Source organism: Nerophis lumbriciformis, linkage group LG11, assembly GCF_033978685.3.
Source record: "Nerophis lumbriciformis linkage group LG11, RoL_Nlum_v2.1, whole genome shotgun sequence".
Classification (NCBI taxonomy): Eukaryota; Metazoa; Chordata; class Actinopteri; order Syngnathiformes; family Syngnathidae; genus Nerophis; species Nerophis lumbriciformis.
The window spans coordinates 35,887,344-35,903,327 of record NC_084558.2 but is presented as its reverse complement, the minus strand read 5'-3'; the positions used below and the strand labels follow the sequence as shown (position 1 = coordinate 35,903,327).

The 15,984-nt window shown below is 37.1% G+C and overlaps 1 protein-coding gene across 1 annotated transcript in view; it reads right to left on the bottom strand.

The window, feature by feature from the left end:
* The window catches only part of rbp4 (retinol binding protein 4, plasma), a 15,672-nt gene extending 789 nt beyond the window's left edge, over positions 1–14,883 (bottom strand). Inside the window, exons 1-4 of the mRNA XM_061966735.2 lie at positions 14,836–14,883; positions 14,621–14,729; positions 14,399–14,535; positions 14,217–14,323 (exon numbers count right to left, since the gene is read on the bottom strand). Coding sequence (XP_061822719.1) covers positions 14,217–14,323; positions 14,399–14,535; positions 14,621–14,722 — 346 coding nt within the window. The 5' untranslated portion in view covers positions 14,723–14,729; positions 14,836–14,883. The remainder of the gene's footprint in view (positions 1–14,216; positions 14,324–14,398; positions 14,536–14,620; positions 14,730–14,835) is intronic.
* Between the last annotated feature and the right edge of the window lie 1,101 nt (positions 14,884–15,984).

Here is a 15,984-nt window from a genome sequence, read left to right as displayed (position 1 = left end):
CGCCTTTAGACGAAATCTCTCATACTTCTCCTGATTGGCTTTTCATTACGTCATTGTGGGGCCACCTATGGATTGGGAATGGTGTTTGCGGGCCAGATAAAATGATGTCGCGGGCCAGATCTGGCCCCCCTGGCCTTGAGTTTGACACCCGTGCACTAATGGTACATGTACCACAGTTTGAAAATCATTGCAATAGAGCAGTGTTTTTCAACCTTTTTTGAGCCATGTTAGAATAATGATGTATATATTATCACACAACTCTTATGCTTAAGGGCCGTTGCTATAGTTATTATCAATTGTGCTGAAGTGGTATTTTTCTTTGTCTGTGCAAAGCTGGCAATCCAAAAGATTGCAAGCCAGTCTCGTGTCAGTGTCTGTGTCCAGTAACGGCCTGCTGACTGCCAAGGCCGAACACTGCCGTGACGCAGACAGAGCAGAGACAAGGCGATATCACCAGCGTCAACACATTTGCATTTCTTGTATAATCATATATTGTGTCTAACTGGAGCTGCCGAGATTACCCACTTCCCCTCAGCGACAGCTTCAGTGATGTAACCAGGGACCTCCCAAATAAATAGAGGAAGCAGGTGGGCTGGACTTTAGAGCGAAGTTTGGATCTGTAACTAGAGTACAGCCCGAATAACGTCTTTCCTCAATTGAGCAAAATGGAACTCTGTCTCTGCATGATTCCTTGCTCCTCGTCTGGTTTAATAAAAATGTCATCCGTGTTTGAACCTGACAGCCAAGGCACATTTTTTTGCGTTGAAAAAATGCGGAGTCACACCACCAGCAGAAATCATTAAAAAACTAAACTCAGTTGACAGTAAATGTCGTAATTGTTGGATATGACTTTAAACCATAACCAAGCATGCATCACTATAGCTCTTGTCTCAAAGTAGGTGTACTGTCACCACCTGTCACATCACGCCGTGACTTATTTAGACTTGTTTGCTGTTTTCCTGTGTGTAGTGTTTTAGTTCTTGTCTTGCGCTCCTATTCTGGTGGCTTTTTCTCTTTTTTTGGTATTTTCCTCTAGCAGTTTCATGTCTTCCTTTGAGCGATATTTCCTGCATCTACTTTGTTTTAGCAATCAAGAATATTTCAGTTGTTTTTATCCTTCTTTGTGGGGACATTGTTGATTCATGCGTTCGTTACGTCTCGTCTCGACTACTGTAACGTATTATTTTCGGGTCTCCCTATGTCTAGCATTAAAAAATTACAGTTGGTACAAAATGCGGCTGCTAGACTTTTGACAAGAACAAGAAAGTTTGATCATATTACGCCTATACTGGCTCACCTGCACTGGCTTCCTGTGCACTTAAGATGTGACTTTAAGGTTTTACTACTTACGTATAAAATACTACACGGTCTAGCTCCGTCCTATCTTGTCGATTGCATTGTACCATATGTCCCGGCAAGAAATCTGCGTTCAAAGAACTCCGGCTTATTAGTGATTCCCAGAGCCCAAAAAAAGTCTGCGGGCTATAGAGCGTTTTCTATTCGGGCTCCAGTACTATGGAATGCCCTCCCGGTAACAATTAGAGATGCTACCTCAGTAGAAGCATTTAAGTCCCATCTTAAAACTCATTTGTATACTCTAGCCTTTAAATAGCCCCCCTGTTAGACCAGTTGATCTGCCGTTTCTTTTCTTTTCTCCTCTGCTCCCCTTTTCCTTGAGGGGGGGGGGGGGCACAGGTCCGGTGGCCATGGATGAAGTGCTGGCTGTCCAGAGTCGGGACCCGGGGTGGACCGCTCGCCTGTGCATCGGCTGGGAACATCTCTGCGCTGCTGACCCGTCTCCGCTCGGGATGGTGTCCTGCTGGCCCCACTATGGACTGGACTCTTACTATTATGTTGGATCCACTATGGACTGGACTCTTACAATATTATGTCAGACCCACTCGACATCCATTGCTTTCGGTCTCCCCCAGAGGGGGGGGGGGGGTTACCCACATATGCGGTCCTCTCCAAGGTTTCTCATAGTCATTCACATCGACGTCCCACTGGGGTGAGTTTTTCCTTGCCCGTATGTGGGCTTTGTACCGAGGATGTCGTTGTGGCTTGTGCAGCCCTTTGAGACACTTGTGATTTAGGGCTATATAAATAAAGATTGATTGATTGATTGATTGTCATGTTCGGATGTACATTGTGGACGCCGTCTTTGCACCACAGTAAGTCTTTGCTGTCGTCCAGCATTCTGTTTTTGTTTACTTTGTAGCCAGTTCAGTTTTAGTTTCGTTCTGCATAGCCTTCCCTAAGCTTCAATGCCTTTTCTTAGGGGCACTCACCTTTTGTTTATTTTTGGTTTAAGCATAAGACACCTTTTTTTTACCTGCGCACTGCCTCCCGCTGTTTCCGACATCTATAAAGCAATTAGCTACCGGCTGCCATCTACTGATATGGAAGAGTATTACACGGTTACTCTGCCGAGCTTTAGACAGCACCTACACTCAACAACAACACATCATTTGCAGACTATAATTACTGGTTTGCAAAAAATATTTTTAACCCAAATAGGTGAAATTAGATAATCTCCCACGACACACCAGACTGTATCTCACGGCACACTAGTGTGCCGCGGCACAGTGGTTGAAAAACACTGCAGTAGATATGGAAATGATATGTGTCGATAAAGGACTTTATATTTTCTCACTAAATGTAATAGATTTGTTTTCATTTTGACAGAAAAAAATGTGTTAAAATGTAATATCGGAAATGATTGGTATCGTTTTTTTTATTATCGGTATCGTTTTTATTTTTTTATTAAATCAACATAAAAAACACAAGATACACTTACAATTAGTGCACCAACCCAAAAAACCTCCCTCCCCCATTCACACTCATTCACACAAAAGGGTTGTTTCTTTCTGTTATTAATATTCTGGTTCCTACATTATATATCAATATGTATCAATACAGTCTGCAAGGGATACAGTCAGTAAGCACACATGATTGTGCGTGCTGCTGGTCCTCTAATAGTACTAACCTTTAACAGTTAATTTTACTCATTTTCATTAATTACTAGTTTCTATGTAACTGTTTTTATATTATTTTACTTTCTTTTTTATTCAAGAAAATGTTTTTCAGTTATTTATCTTATTATATTAAATTTTTTTTAAAGTACCTTCTCTTCACCATACCTGGTTGTCCAAATTAGGCATAATAATGTGTTAATCACACGACTGCATATATCGGTTGATATCGGTATCGGTTGATATTGGTATCGGTAATTAAAGAGTTGGACAGTATCGGATATCGGCAACAAGCCATTATCGGACATCCCTAGAAAAAATATATGTACTGCTTGAAATTGCATACCTTTTAAACTTTACTAGTATCCAACATTGCAACAAATATTACAGTATATTATCATACCTTCCAAACATTTTTTTGTCCAAATAAAAATAAATACTTAAATATCTGCTTGACTTGTGATTTTACAGCACAAATTAATTAAATGATAGGCTCCAGCGTCCCCCGCAACCCCAAAAGGGACAAGCGGTAGGAAATGGATGGATGGATGGACAATACATTCTACGGTGTTCTTTACAGCATATTACTGTAAATTGAAGAAAAAAAACCGTTTTTTGCGTTAAAAATCTGTTGATTGAGCTGCCATATTCTTACTGTAAAATCTACGGTTCTTGTTGCCGATTAACACAGCTTGTCTATTTAACAATCGAAGATGGCCGACTAACATTTGTAATGGAGGAAGTTTAAAATACAATTTGAGTAATGTGCAAAAAAAACTGCATTTTCATCTATACAAATGTGTCTGTACTCAGCAGCAAAAACACTGCAATTTTTTGGTCATTTAATAAGAGCGCTTTGGAAGCGTGATTCTCAAACTGTGGTACGCTGGCTCCATCTAGTGGTACACCAAAGAATCGCTTGATGAAGTACAGTGTTTTCTTTTCCTGTATTCAAACACAGTGTCACTGTTCAAACTGTGCGTAATGCTACAGTGGCCCAAAAGTAGCCAATATACTCGTTAAATAAAACCTTTGTCTTGTTTTTCATGAATACTTAGGCATACTACGCTACTGTATTTTAGTGTTGGTGACTATGGTCGTGCTTGGGGAGCCGAGTTTTTTTCTGCTCTACCATATAAGACTGGGATTATAAGAGCGTTTCAGGCTTATATTGGACCAATACGTTAATATATACCAATTTGTAGTACATATTATCAGTTAAGATTCGCAAACTGGTCTTATATATGTATGTAAATATATATATATATATATATATATATATATATATATTTTTTTTTTTTTTTTTCTTTTTTTTTTTTTTTTCTAAATAATAAAAAATATATATTAACTAAATTTGAGGATGATTTTTCAGACCCAGACAGTTTTTTTAACTATGAAGCACAGAAAACAAGTTTGGCTCAGACTGTACATTGTTTTTTCCGATCGGTAATGGATTTGTTTGGATTGTGTTGACGTTCCCAAAGAGAAGCATCTTGCAAAACACTCTCGCAAAGCAAACAGCATCAAAATGATGTCATTGTAGGGCCGTGATTGATTTAGTGGGTTGTGGTCAAATTCTAAAAGTCCATTCCTGCAAGCCAGAGTCAAGTCAGTCAAAGTGTTATTAGTCCTGAACTACTATCAGAGCTCAAAAGCACAAATGTAGAGCTTTCAATACTACGGTTATAACGTGATAATGCATGTTGACGACACAGAACTGATGTGTTCTCAACACGATGTACCCTCCTACAAGTATTATTATCCCTGGAGGACTAGAGAGCAAGGAGCTAAACATCACACACCACAGGAGGATACACGAAAGCACTGCTAATCACTAAGCTAAGCTAAATACAAGTAAGACTAATTTTAGACTTAGACAAACTGTAATGATCCTACAAAGGAAATTGTTCCGCACAGTAGCTCAGTTACAAATGGATGGAAAGCGTAAAGATGGAAAGGACAATGCAGGTATAAAGTAGACTAAAAATGTACCGTAGTAGCAATATAAAATATAACATGTAATATTTACATATTATATATACAGTATATAATATATACTGATATATTATATTTTTATATAATATATACAATATATAACAATTACCATGTACAATATTACAGTATATGTAACAGCTGCAGCAAAAAAAAAAGGGCAGCATAAACTAGAGCAGGGGTCGGCAACCCGGCTCTAGAGCCGCCCTAGTGGCTCTGGAGCTTTTTCAAAAATGTATGAAAAATTGTTTAATATGGTTTCCGTAGGAGGACAAACGTGACGCAAACCTCCCTAATTGTTATAAAGCACACTGTTTATATTAAACATGCTTCATTGATTCGAGTATTTGGCGAGCGCCGTTTTGTCCTACTAATTTTGGCGGTCCTTGAACTCACCTTAGTTTGTTTACATATATAACTTTCTCCGACTTGCTCGGACGTGTTTTATGCCACTTCTTTTTCTGTCTCATTTTGTCCACCAAACTTTTAACGTTGTGCATGAATGCACAAAGGTGAGTTTTGTTGATGTTATTGACTTGTGTGGAGTGCTAATCAGACATATTTGGTCACTGCATGACTGCAAGCTAATCGATGCTAACATGCTATTTATGCTAGCTATATGTACATATTGCATCATTATGCCTCGTTTGTAGGTATATTTGAGGTCATTTAGTTTCCTTTAAGTCATATTAATTCAATGTATATCTCATGACACACTATCTGTATGTAATATGGCTTTTAATTTTTTGCGGCTCCAAACAGATTTGTTTTTGTATTTTTGGTCCAATATGGCTCTTTCAACATTTTGGGTTGCCGACCCCTGAACTAGAGACACAACGTCTTGAGCCTTATTAAAAATGAGATATAAGTCATCTCGTTATGGGAATTATAGCTGACTTATAGAATTTAAAAAATGTGTATTTCAAATAACAGAATTAAAAATACAGTTATTTATTTATTATATATAATTTATTACATAATTGTTGTTATTGTTATTGTGTATTTATTTATTATTATTCTATGTAGCGGTAGAATATTGGATGGATGGATATTTATTATTATTTTATTCCATCCATTTTCTTTTACATTATTTATTAGTGTTATTGTTTGCTATTATATATGTAATTATTTTTCAAACTCTTTACTATATTGAGGTAATGGCGTGAATAACAATGTAGCCAAGCTAATACAACAGAAGCAGTCAGAGGACAAAATCATAAAAGTACACGAAAATGCTGTTTCAAACCATGGCAAAAGGAAGGTAAATGAATTTATAAGAACTACTAATAGGATAAAAAGTAACTGTACATCTGAGGTGTCAAACTCAAGGTGCGGGGGCCATATGTGGCCCTTCACTTCATTTTATTTGGCCCTCGAAAGCCTGGAAATAATATTTATCAATAAAGTACTGTAACTCTTCTTACTAAATGTATTATTTCTTTCTATTTTGGGAGAAAAAATATATATGTGCCAGAGGTGGGACCAAGTCATTGCTTTGCAAGTCACAAGTAAGTCTCAAGTCTTTACCCTCAAGTCTCGAGTCAAGTCCCAAGTCAAGACAGGGCAAGTCCGAGTCAAGTCCAAAGTCAAGACTGGAAAGTCTCAAGTCAAGTCCCAAGTCCTGCATTTTGAGTTTCGAGTCCTTTCAAGTCATTTAACCACAGACTAATATATTTACACAGATTGTGTATGCTTTTAAAACGCTGTATTTATTTATTAAAACAAGTGCATTTGAAATTGCAGGGAAAAAGATAGTGCTGACATTGCACTTCAAAATAGCACTATTAACCAGTCATTTTAAACATGTAACTCATTCCTTTACAGAATAAACACATTTGAAAAAAACAAGTGCAACTGTACTTATTTGCACAAAAGTGTTAACATTGTATTTCCATGGCATATTGCCTTGTAACTAGTTCCACAGCAGTTTCTATCCTATTCTTACCTTATCTCATTGATCTCATCTCATACTGTATGTGTGTTTATGTGTGCGTACACATGAAAAACATAACAAATATATGAACATAACAATGAACAGAGTTGTACTTTTTAGATGTCAGGACCCTATGCAATATGTACACATATTCTTAATATAGTATACATTTTAACTGACCTTTATTTGACTATGTTTGTCTTTTTGTAGGTGGCTAAAATACGCGGTGCTGCTGACTGCCGTCTAACGTTACGTTACTGTGTGTGATACATTGACTAACGTTACGTTACTGTGTGTGATACATTGACTAACGTAATGTTACTGTGTGTGATACATTGACTAACGTAATGTTACTGTGTGTGATACATTGACTAACGTTACGTTACTGTGTGTGATACATTGACTAACGTAACGTTATGTATAGGTACCTCATGAAACCCTGCTTAAAAAAAATCACTTGACAAAAAGTATGAATAAGGTAGCAAACTGCAGTGGACGCAACAGATTGCCGTGTTTGCAATGACGTTATAACCATAGACATCTTATAAGTAGACGCAGCATTGGTTGCTGTGACGTGAGCAATTTGGCCGCCATCTTGAAGTGCTGATGAGGAGCCGGCGAGCAGCCTAAACTGACAGTTGAAAGGTAGAAAACAAAGATGTGTTCAGCGTTTTCCTGCTCAAATGAGCGGACTGTTGAAAATAGGAATCGGGGGATTACTTTTCACAAGTGAGATTTAACATTAACGTACTATTGGTTGTATTTTATGAAAATAATATTACCACAGAGTTGAGAAGGATCAAAGATCTTCAATATTTGTATGTGAAAATCACAAAGAAATATTCTGGGGGAGGATGACCCCCCTACAGGGGTTTGGTTTACAAACTTTCAGCCCCACCTAAAACAAAATTCACCAGCCACTACTGATTATGATGCATTCTCATTTTAGGCAAAGTATAAGACAATACTTTCTTAACAGTATAATTGTAACCAGGAATCAGTCTTCAAGTAACAATATTCAAATACTAACATTGTTGGGTTAAACAGAATTTGGTTTTATTCTGAATCCAGTGAAACAGATTGGTGGTTTTAGCTGATATGAAGACTTTCAGGTGTTTATATATGTTTAAGTATTTGGCAGACGCTTTTATCCAAAGCGACTTACATAAAATAATACATATAAAACAATCACTGCAAGCATGATCATTTAAGGGAAGAATGTAATAGAAAATATCAATACAAAGTGTCAAGACAGAATAAACTCTCTGCTGCTGCAGCAACAGAGATACAGTCTATAGGTCCCTAAGATATATAGATATCTAATGTATTCATACATTGTTTATGTAGGATACACGCATATGTATATATAACCTAATCATATTGTTTCTTCAACTTAAAAATAGTTTACCGTTTTTTTCCCCCTTCTCTGGGATTATATTCCCAGTTTTGATCTCGGACGTCTGGTCACTTAAGCGTATAAGGATATTATATTACTGTTAAGCAAACTATGAATAATAAAACACGCCAAAACATGTGTCTGTTATCATAGCTACACGTATGACAAAAAAGGGGGTGAAAATCAGTGGTATTCAGTGAGGTAAAATCAATTAAATGCGCTGACAGTTCATTGCTCCTGCCAAATGAATTGCACTGAGTGGAGCGGATCACCACTCCAAGATGGCGGCCACGCGCCTCGTCTGCGCCAGTAGGCAGTAGCGCTCTATGCTGCGTCTACTTATAAGATGTCTATGGTTATAACGTTAGCAGTGAGTTTGCAGCCTCACTGATTTAACTACACAGCAAACAAAAGTCACGTTACTTAGCCAATAAACGTTATCTTACATTCAAAACTTACCCTTCTTTGTGCAACTTCAAATGTCGAACGAAGTTGGAAGTTGTTGCGTCTCCGTCTGTAATATTCGAACTGCGTGATTTGCATACGGCAATTCGTTTTTTGTTGACCAAGTCGTAGTTTTTATACCCGAACGAAACCAACTTTAACATAATTGTTTATCACTGGCACGTTGTTGGACAACTCTTGGTCATTGGTTGTCCTGCAATTTGATTGGATGAATGCTGTGTGATGAAAACAACGTAAATCTAATTTGATTGGCTGTTGTACTGACAGCACACCAGCTGACAGGAATAACACGCTGATAGACAGACGAAGAAAATGAAAAATACGGAGCGCTCCCAAATAACTTTTTAAGCTTTGGATTTTGGGGAAAGTGGCAAGTCATGTCAAGTCATGTCAAGTCAAAAGGCTCAAGTCCAAGTGAAGTCACAAGTCATTGATGTTAAAGTCTAAGTCGAGTTGCAAGTCTCTTTACATTTTGTCAAGTCGAGTCTAAAGTCATCAAATTCATGACTCGAGTCTGACTCGAGTCCAAGTCATGTGACTCGAGTCCACACCTCTGATATGTGCTACATGTAATCGCAAATTATGTTAACTTCTATATTGTCTAATTATGCAAAAATATATGATCAAACATTCAAACCATTTTTTTAAATACTAATAAATAATAATAATAATAATAATAATGATTTCAAAGCAATTTTCCTATCAAATTGTGCAATGTAAAAGTAGCAATAGATTTAATGGTGAAATTGTGAAATTTACTGTGGTTTTTACAGCATTTTTCTCTAAATGAAAGAAAAAGTATTTATTTTACTGTAATAAACTAGGGTTTAGTTTTGGCATTTACAGTAATTCACCAAAAAATCTACAGTTGTTGATTTGCAGTAAAAAAAAAAAAAAATAAATAAATAAAACTGCCAGCTCAGGTGCCAAATTTTTACTGTAAAATTGCAGTTTTTTAATTTACAGTAAAGAAACAAATGTGAATTTTACAGTAAAATTCTGGCCTTTTTTTTCTCTTTTTTTTTTTTTACCATAAAACAGCTGAACTCTTTTTCCATTTATAGCAATATACTCTACATTTTGAGGTGCAATTATCATATGTTTTTATACATTTTTTTTTTTTAAATGTACTAATACAATTCATAAAAAAAATTGTGTAAAAATAGTATTCACTGTTAGAAGCGTCCCTCTGGGGCCAAACTGCCATGTGGCCCTGTTAAGTGAAAATACTGTTGTTGTGTTTCATTGATGTAAATTGTGCTACAAATTAAGAATAGGAATGGTCATATGTGTCAGTAGCACCAATGAATTGGAAAAGGTATGAACAGACGAGCTTTGCTTCTTCCTACTCCTTTTCGGACATGTTGTAAAGAGAAATGAGGATATGTAAATGGTATGATGTATCATATTGTGACTGCATATGTCACATAGTCGAAATCAACTTAAACCAAACCAAACCAAGCCAGAGCTCTTGAATGTAAACATAGGGCAAGGATCGATACAACTATCAACAGTAAAAATATTAAGTATAGTATCGATACATGGTCGAAACTACAGTGATTAGATCGATATTTTATATCGCCACAAAATCATCTTTTTTTGTAATTTTTGTTCATATTTACAAAATTATTTTTGCTTTTGTTTACCTAATTTGCACTATTGACTTTATTATGAATGTTGTATGTAATGAAAGGGAATACGAAAAGCGTTTGTTTTGTAGTTTTAGCTCGTTTTAGCTACTGTGGTAAAATACAATAAGGTAGCGAGATAAATGCTAACATTCATGCTAGCTCCTAAAAACGACTAAAAACAAACAAACTGTACTCTTTGTTTTGCATTATATGTTTACAAGCTTAAACTGTTGAATCAGATTTGATAGCTTAAAATATGAATGAATTTTTTTTTTTTTTTTTTTTTTTTTAGCTAGTGTTAGCTACTGTGCTAAATTACAAAACTATTGTTTTGCATTATGTTTAGAGGTTTAAACTGTTGAATGTGAATAGCTTGAAATACGAACGGAAAGCAATTGTTTTTTGTAGTTTAGCTAGTGTTAGCAACTGTGGTAAAATACAAGAGGGTAGCGAGATAAATGCTAACATTCATGCTAGCTCCTAAAAACGACTAAAAACAAACAAACCATACTCTTTGTTTTGCATTATATGTTTACAAGTTTAAACTGTTGAATCAGATTTAATAGCTTAAGATATGAATGAAAATGTTTTATTTTTTTATTTTAGCTAGTGTTAGCTACTGTGCTAAATTACAAAATTATTGTTTTGCATTATGTTTAGAGGTTTAAACTGTTGAATGTGAATAGCTTGAAATACGAACGGAAAGCAATTGTTTTTTGTAGTTTAGCTAGTGTTAGCAACTGTGGTAAAATACAAAGACAAGAAGATAAACGCTAACATTCACGCTAACTTCTAAAAATACCAAAAACAAAACAAACCGTATTATTTGTTTTGCATCTTATGTTGACAAGTTGAAACTGTTGAAACTGATTTAACAGCTTAAAATAAGACCAAAAGGAACTTTTTTCGTAATTTTAGCTCGCTTTAGCTGCTGTGCTAATTTACAAAAATGTTACGTTAAAAGAAATGAATTCTTTGTTTTGTATCATATGTTTACAGGTTGTTACAACTGTTGAATGTGGCTTATTAGCTTAAAATGCGGAGGCAAAGCAATAGCTTTTTGTAGTTTTAGCCAGTGTTAGCTACTGTGGTAAAATACAAAAGGGCATGAAGATACAGTAACTGCTAACATTTATGCTAGCTCCTAAAAACAACAAAAACAAAACAAACTATATTCTTTGTTTTGCATCACATGTTTACAAGTTTAAACTGTTGAAACAGATTTAATAGTTTAAAATATGAATGAACATTTTTGGGGGGGTAATTTTAGCTAGTATTAGCTAGTGTGCTAAATTACAAAACTATAGTTTTGCATTATATTTAGAGGTTTAAACTATTGAAATATACACGGAAAGAAATAGTTGTTTGTAGTTTTAGCTGGTGTTAGCAACTGTGGTGAAATACAAAGACAAGAAGATAAATGCTAACATTCACGCTAGCGTCTAAAAATAACAAAAACAAAACAAACTATATTATTTGTTTTGCATCTTATGTTGACACGTTTAAAATGTTGAAACTGATTTAACAGCTTAAAATATGAACAAAAAGCCCTTTTTTCGTAATTTTAGCTCGCTTTAGCTACTGTGCTAAATTACAAAAATGTTACGTTAAAACAAATAAATTCTTTCTTTTGTGTCATATGTTTACTGTTTTAAACTGTTGAATGTGACTTAATAGCTTAAAATACAGAGGCAAAGCAATAGCTTTTTGTAGTTTTAGCTAGTGTTGGCTACTGGGGTAAAATGCAAAAGGGCGTGAAGATACAGTAGTTGCTAACATTTATGCCAGCTCCTAAAAACAACAAAAACAAAACAAACTGTGCTCTTTTTTTTCATCACGTTTACAAGTTTAAACTGTTGAAATTTATTAGCCTAAAACAAGAACGAGAAGCATTTTTTTCGTCATTTTAGCTAGTGTTAGCTACTGTGCTAGATTACATTCAGGCTTTGCTTTTGTTTACTTATTTTGAACTATTGACTTTATTATGAATGTTGTATGTAATAAAAGGGAATATGGAAATCATTTGATGAATTGATATTGGTCCACCACCATCGTGTCTTTTTTTTTGGATTATAATTGTGATCAAAAATGGTAATAATCAATGATCCTGAAAAACGTGAAGTATTAACGCTTTCTGTCTTGCCTCTGGTGAGGGGCGGTCGCATTTTTTTTCTCCTCCCGTCTTTTCCTGGCTTGCTCTCTCTTTTTTGTCTTGTCTTGTCTAAACATTTTTTTGGAAGCCTCTTTCTTTGCGCTGTCCTCCAAATCTAATCATCAGACATGGAATTGATTAGCTGGACTCTCGACTCTATTGACACAATCTTTTCGACGAGGAAAAGAGGTTCGGGGGAGCCTGGCTGCCCTGATGGAACCATTGCTGCGGGGTACGTGAGAGATTCCTGGGACAAATGGAGAATCATGTGCCTCTCAGTCCTTTCCATCGAGGACGTGGAAGACATCTACCTATTTGGAACCATGATCGTGGGGCACCTGCTGATTGGGCTGGGCATTGCTCTGGTGTATCGTAAAATTCGTAAGACGATGGCATCCACTCAAGGAGCCCAAAGGCTGTTCGTCGCAATGGATGGATTGGGCCGGGCTGTGGGAACACAGACTGTGGCGATTTCTGAACTGAATCGCAAGATGTATCACACCATGGAAAAGCTTGCTATAAAGGAAGGTTTGGATATGAGAGCCAGCGTGGACGAATAGAACAGACAAGTCATTGTTAATGCCTGTTCGAGAAAAAACAAAAAACCTTATCTATGATTCTTGAGACAAGAACAGGCTGTTCTGTAATCATCCCCTGAGGAATTTCAAAGATGGATGCTTTTTGACCTCCCTCCCTCCTCCCCTCCTCAACGACACCTGGGAATAGAACTTTGCTTGCATTGCATGCAGAACGACTCTGGGCTTATGAACATTTACACTTCACCCAAAGACAATGGGCATATATACACACTCCCCATCCCCATCCAACGACCCTCACCACCACTGCTTAATTCCTCTTCCGGGTTATGGACGGCTAGTTGCAAGTTGTTGTGATTATATGTAACATGTTTATGTGTGCTATGCTAAATGAGTTTTTTTCCCTTGGACTCAGTCTGGACCCCCTCCCGAGGGTCCAGCCTTAGACTGATATTTTTTACTCTTCCCCCCTTTCCCAATATCACCTTTTTCCCACCTTTTTTAAGGAGCGCCATAAGTGTCTGACCCATTGGCGGTCCCGTCTTGTCTCCCTGTAACGTATGTCAGCTCTTAGTGGGACTGTGCCGAAAATGAAATTTCAGTTCTTATGTGTCTTGTACATGTTAAAGAATGGACAATAATAAAGCATCTTGAATCTTGAATCTTGAATCTTGATATGACCAATACTGCCATACCCAGATTTGTAGTATCGCCCAAAACTAATGCAAAGTATGCAAACAACAGAAGAATGAGTTATTATATTTTAACAAGAGTGTAGATAGAAGACGTTAAAACATAACGTAACCAGTTATTAATAATACATTAACAAGTAGATTAATAATAATGTTGAAAAAAATTATACAAGTTTTTAAATATTCTGTTATTTGCCAAATAATATATCATATCGCGTTTTTGAAAGATAGATTTTAGGCCGTATCACCCATCTCTACTTGTAACCCTGACAGAACACTACAAATAAAAGAGTGTAAATGTTGCCTCAAGTTGGACTGACTTGAAATTTCTCACACAGCTTACAAAACACCCTTTTTTAGGGTGTTTTGTAAAAAAAATCTAACGTTTTAGGAACTACATTGGAGGATATCATGTCTGCCATAAAATGTGGAGAGTTTAGTACGTACTTCCAGTCTGCAGGAAGGACGCCACTCCCCAGTACTTCATCCTAAACTTGGCGGGGTCGGGGGTCTCCTCGAAGGTGGCCAGCATGTCGGCGCACATCTCCCAGTTGCTGCCGACAGAAAGAGGACATTGTAAGCGGCGAGGACGGCGGCGAAACCGCCTTTTTTTTTTGGCCGCCGCTCACTTGAGAATGACGACTCTGCCCTTTGCCGTGGCGGTCATGGTGCCGTCGGCGGCCACGGTGAACTGGGCCACGATGTTGTCGATGAGGAAGAGACCTTCGGGGTCCTTCTTCGCCACGGCGTACCACGTCCCCACGTACTAACACACAAGGGGGGTGGGGGGAGGTTACTCACCTGCAACACGGGGGATGATTACCTCACCCCGACGACGTCCACCAACTCACCCTGCTCCTGTCAAAGTTCTGCATGACCTGGATGTTGGCCACTTGGCAGTCCTGAGCCCAGGACAGAGCCAGGAGTCCGAGGGCCACAACGTAGCGCAGCATTTTGCCTCTGACAGGAGCACATATTGTTACCATCAACGGATCCTCATTGCTTTTGCGTTCTTCGAGAAGAAAAAAAAAAAAAAGTCAAGCGCGGAGCCAAGATCAATACGTACCTTGTTAGCTGCTCCCACAGATGTGCTCCCCCCGCCGCCGCCGAGGGGCTTTTATAGCGCGGGCCTGCTGTTGCATAATGACTGTGCAGGACCTGAACCTCCCCTAGTCTTCCATTGGACTGACATTTACATAACTGCAGGCCCAAACATGTGTTTTTCACGTGCGGCGTTACGAAAACAACCGCCGGCGATGCCAAACGGAGACATCTGGAAAAAGATATATCGTTATTGTATGGACGGCTCACATGATTAAGCTGTTTTTTTTTAAGGAACTTGGCTGAGGTCATGACTCTCTGAGAGTATGATGGCCTCTTTTCATGACTTGATTATCTTTAAATAGTCAATCAGTGAGCGGCTCAGTGGAGATAGTCGCTTGAATGTTCCTGAATATGAATATTCCAATCTGTTACTCTTATCTATTTCAAAATAAGAGCAATCGTTTTGATAGTTTTAGCTTTCTTCCGTAGCCCAAAAAAGTTGATACATCAATGGATAAAACTCCATGAAGCCCATAGTATTCTATTTTAAACTGTTAAATGTGATTTATTTGCTTAAAATACAAACAGGAAGCAGTTTCTTTTTTTGTAGTTTTAGCTAGTGTTAGCAAATAACTACTGTGATAAAAGATAAAAGAGCAGGAAGATAAATGCTAACATTTATGCTAGCTCCTAAAAACAAAAACAACTTTTCAAGGATTAAACCGTTGAATGGGACTTATTTGCTTAAAATACGAACGAAAACCACTTTTTTTTTGTAGTTTTAGCTAGTGTTCGCTAATATCTGCTGTGATAAAAGACAAAAGAGCAGGAAGATAAATGCTAACATTTATGCTAGCTCCTAAAAACAACGAAAACAAAAACAACTTTTCAAAGATTAAACTGTTGAATGGGACTTATTTGCTTAAAATACGAACAAAAAGCACTTTTTTGTAGTTTTAGCTAGTGTTAGCTAATGGCTACAGTGATCAAACACAAAAGAGCAGGAAGACAAATGCTAACAATTATGCTAGCTCCTAAAAACAACGAAAACAAAACCAACATTTTTCCATAATATTTTTTCAAGATTAAACTGTTGAATGTGATTTATTTGCTTAAATTACGAACAAAAAGCACTTTTTTTTAGTAGTTTTAGCTAGTGTTAGCCACTGTG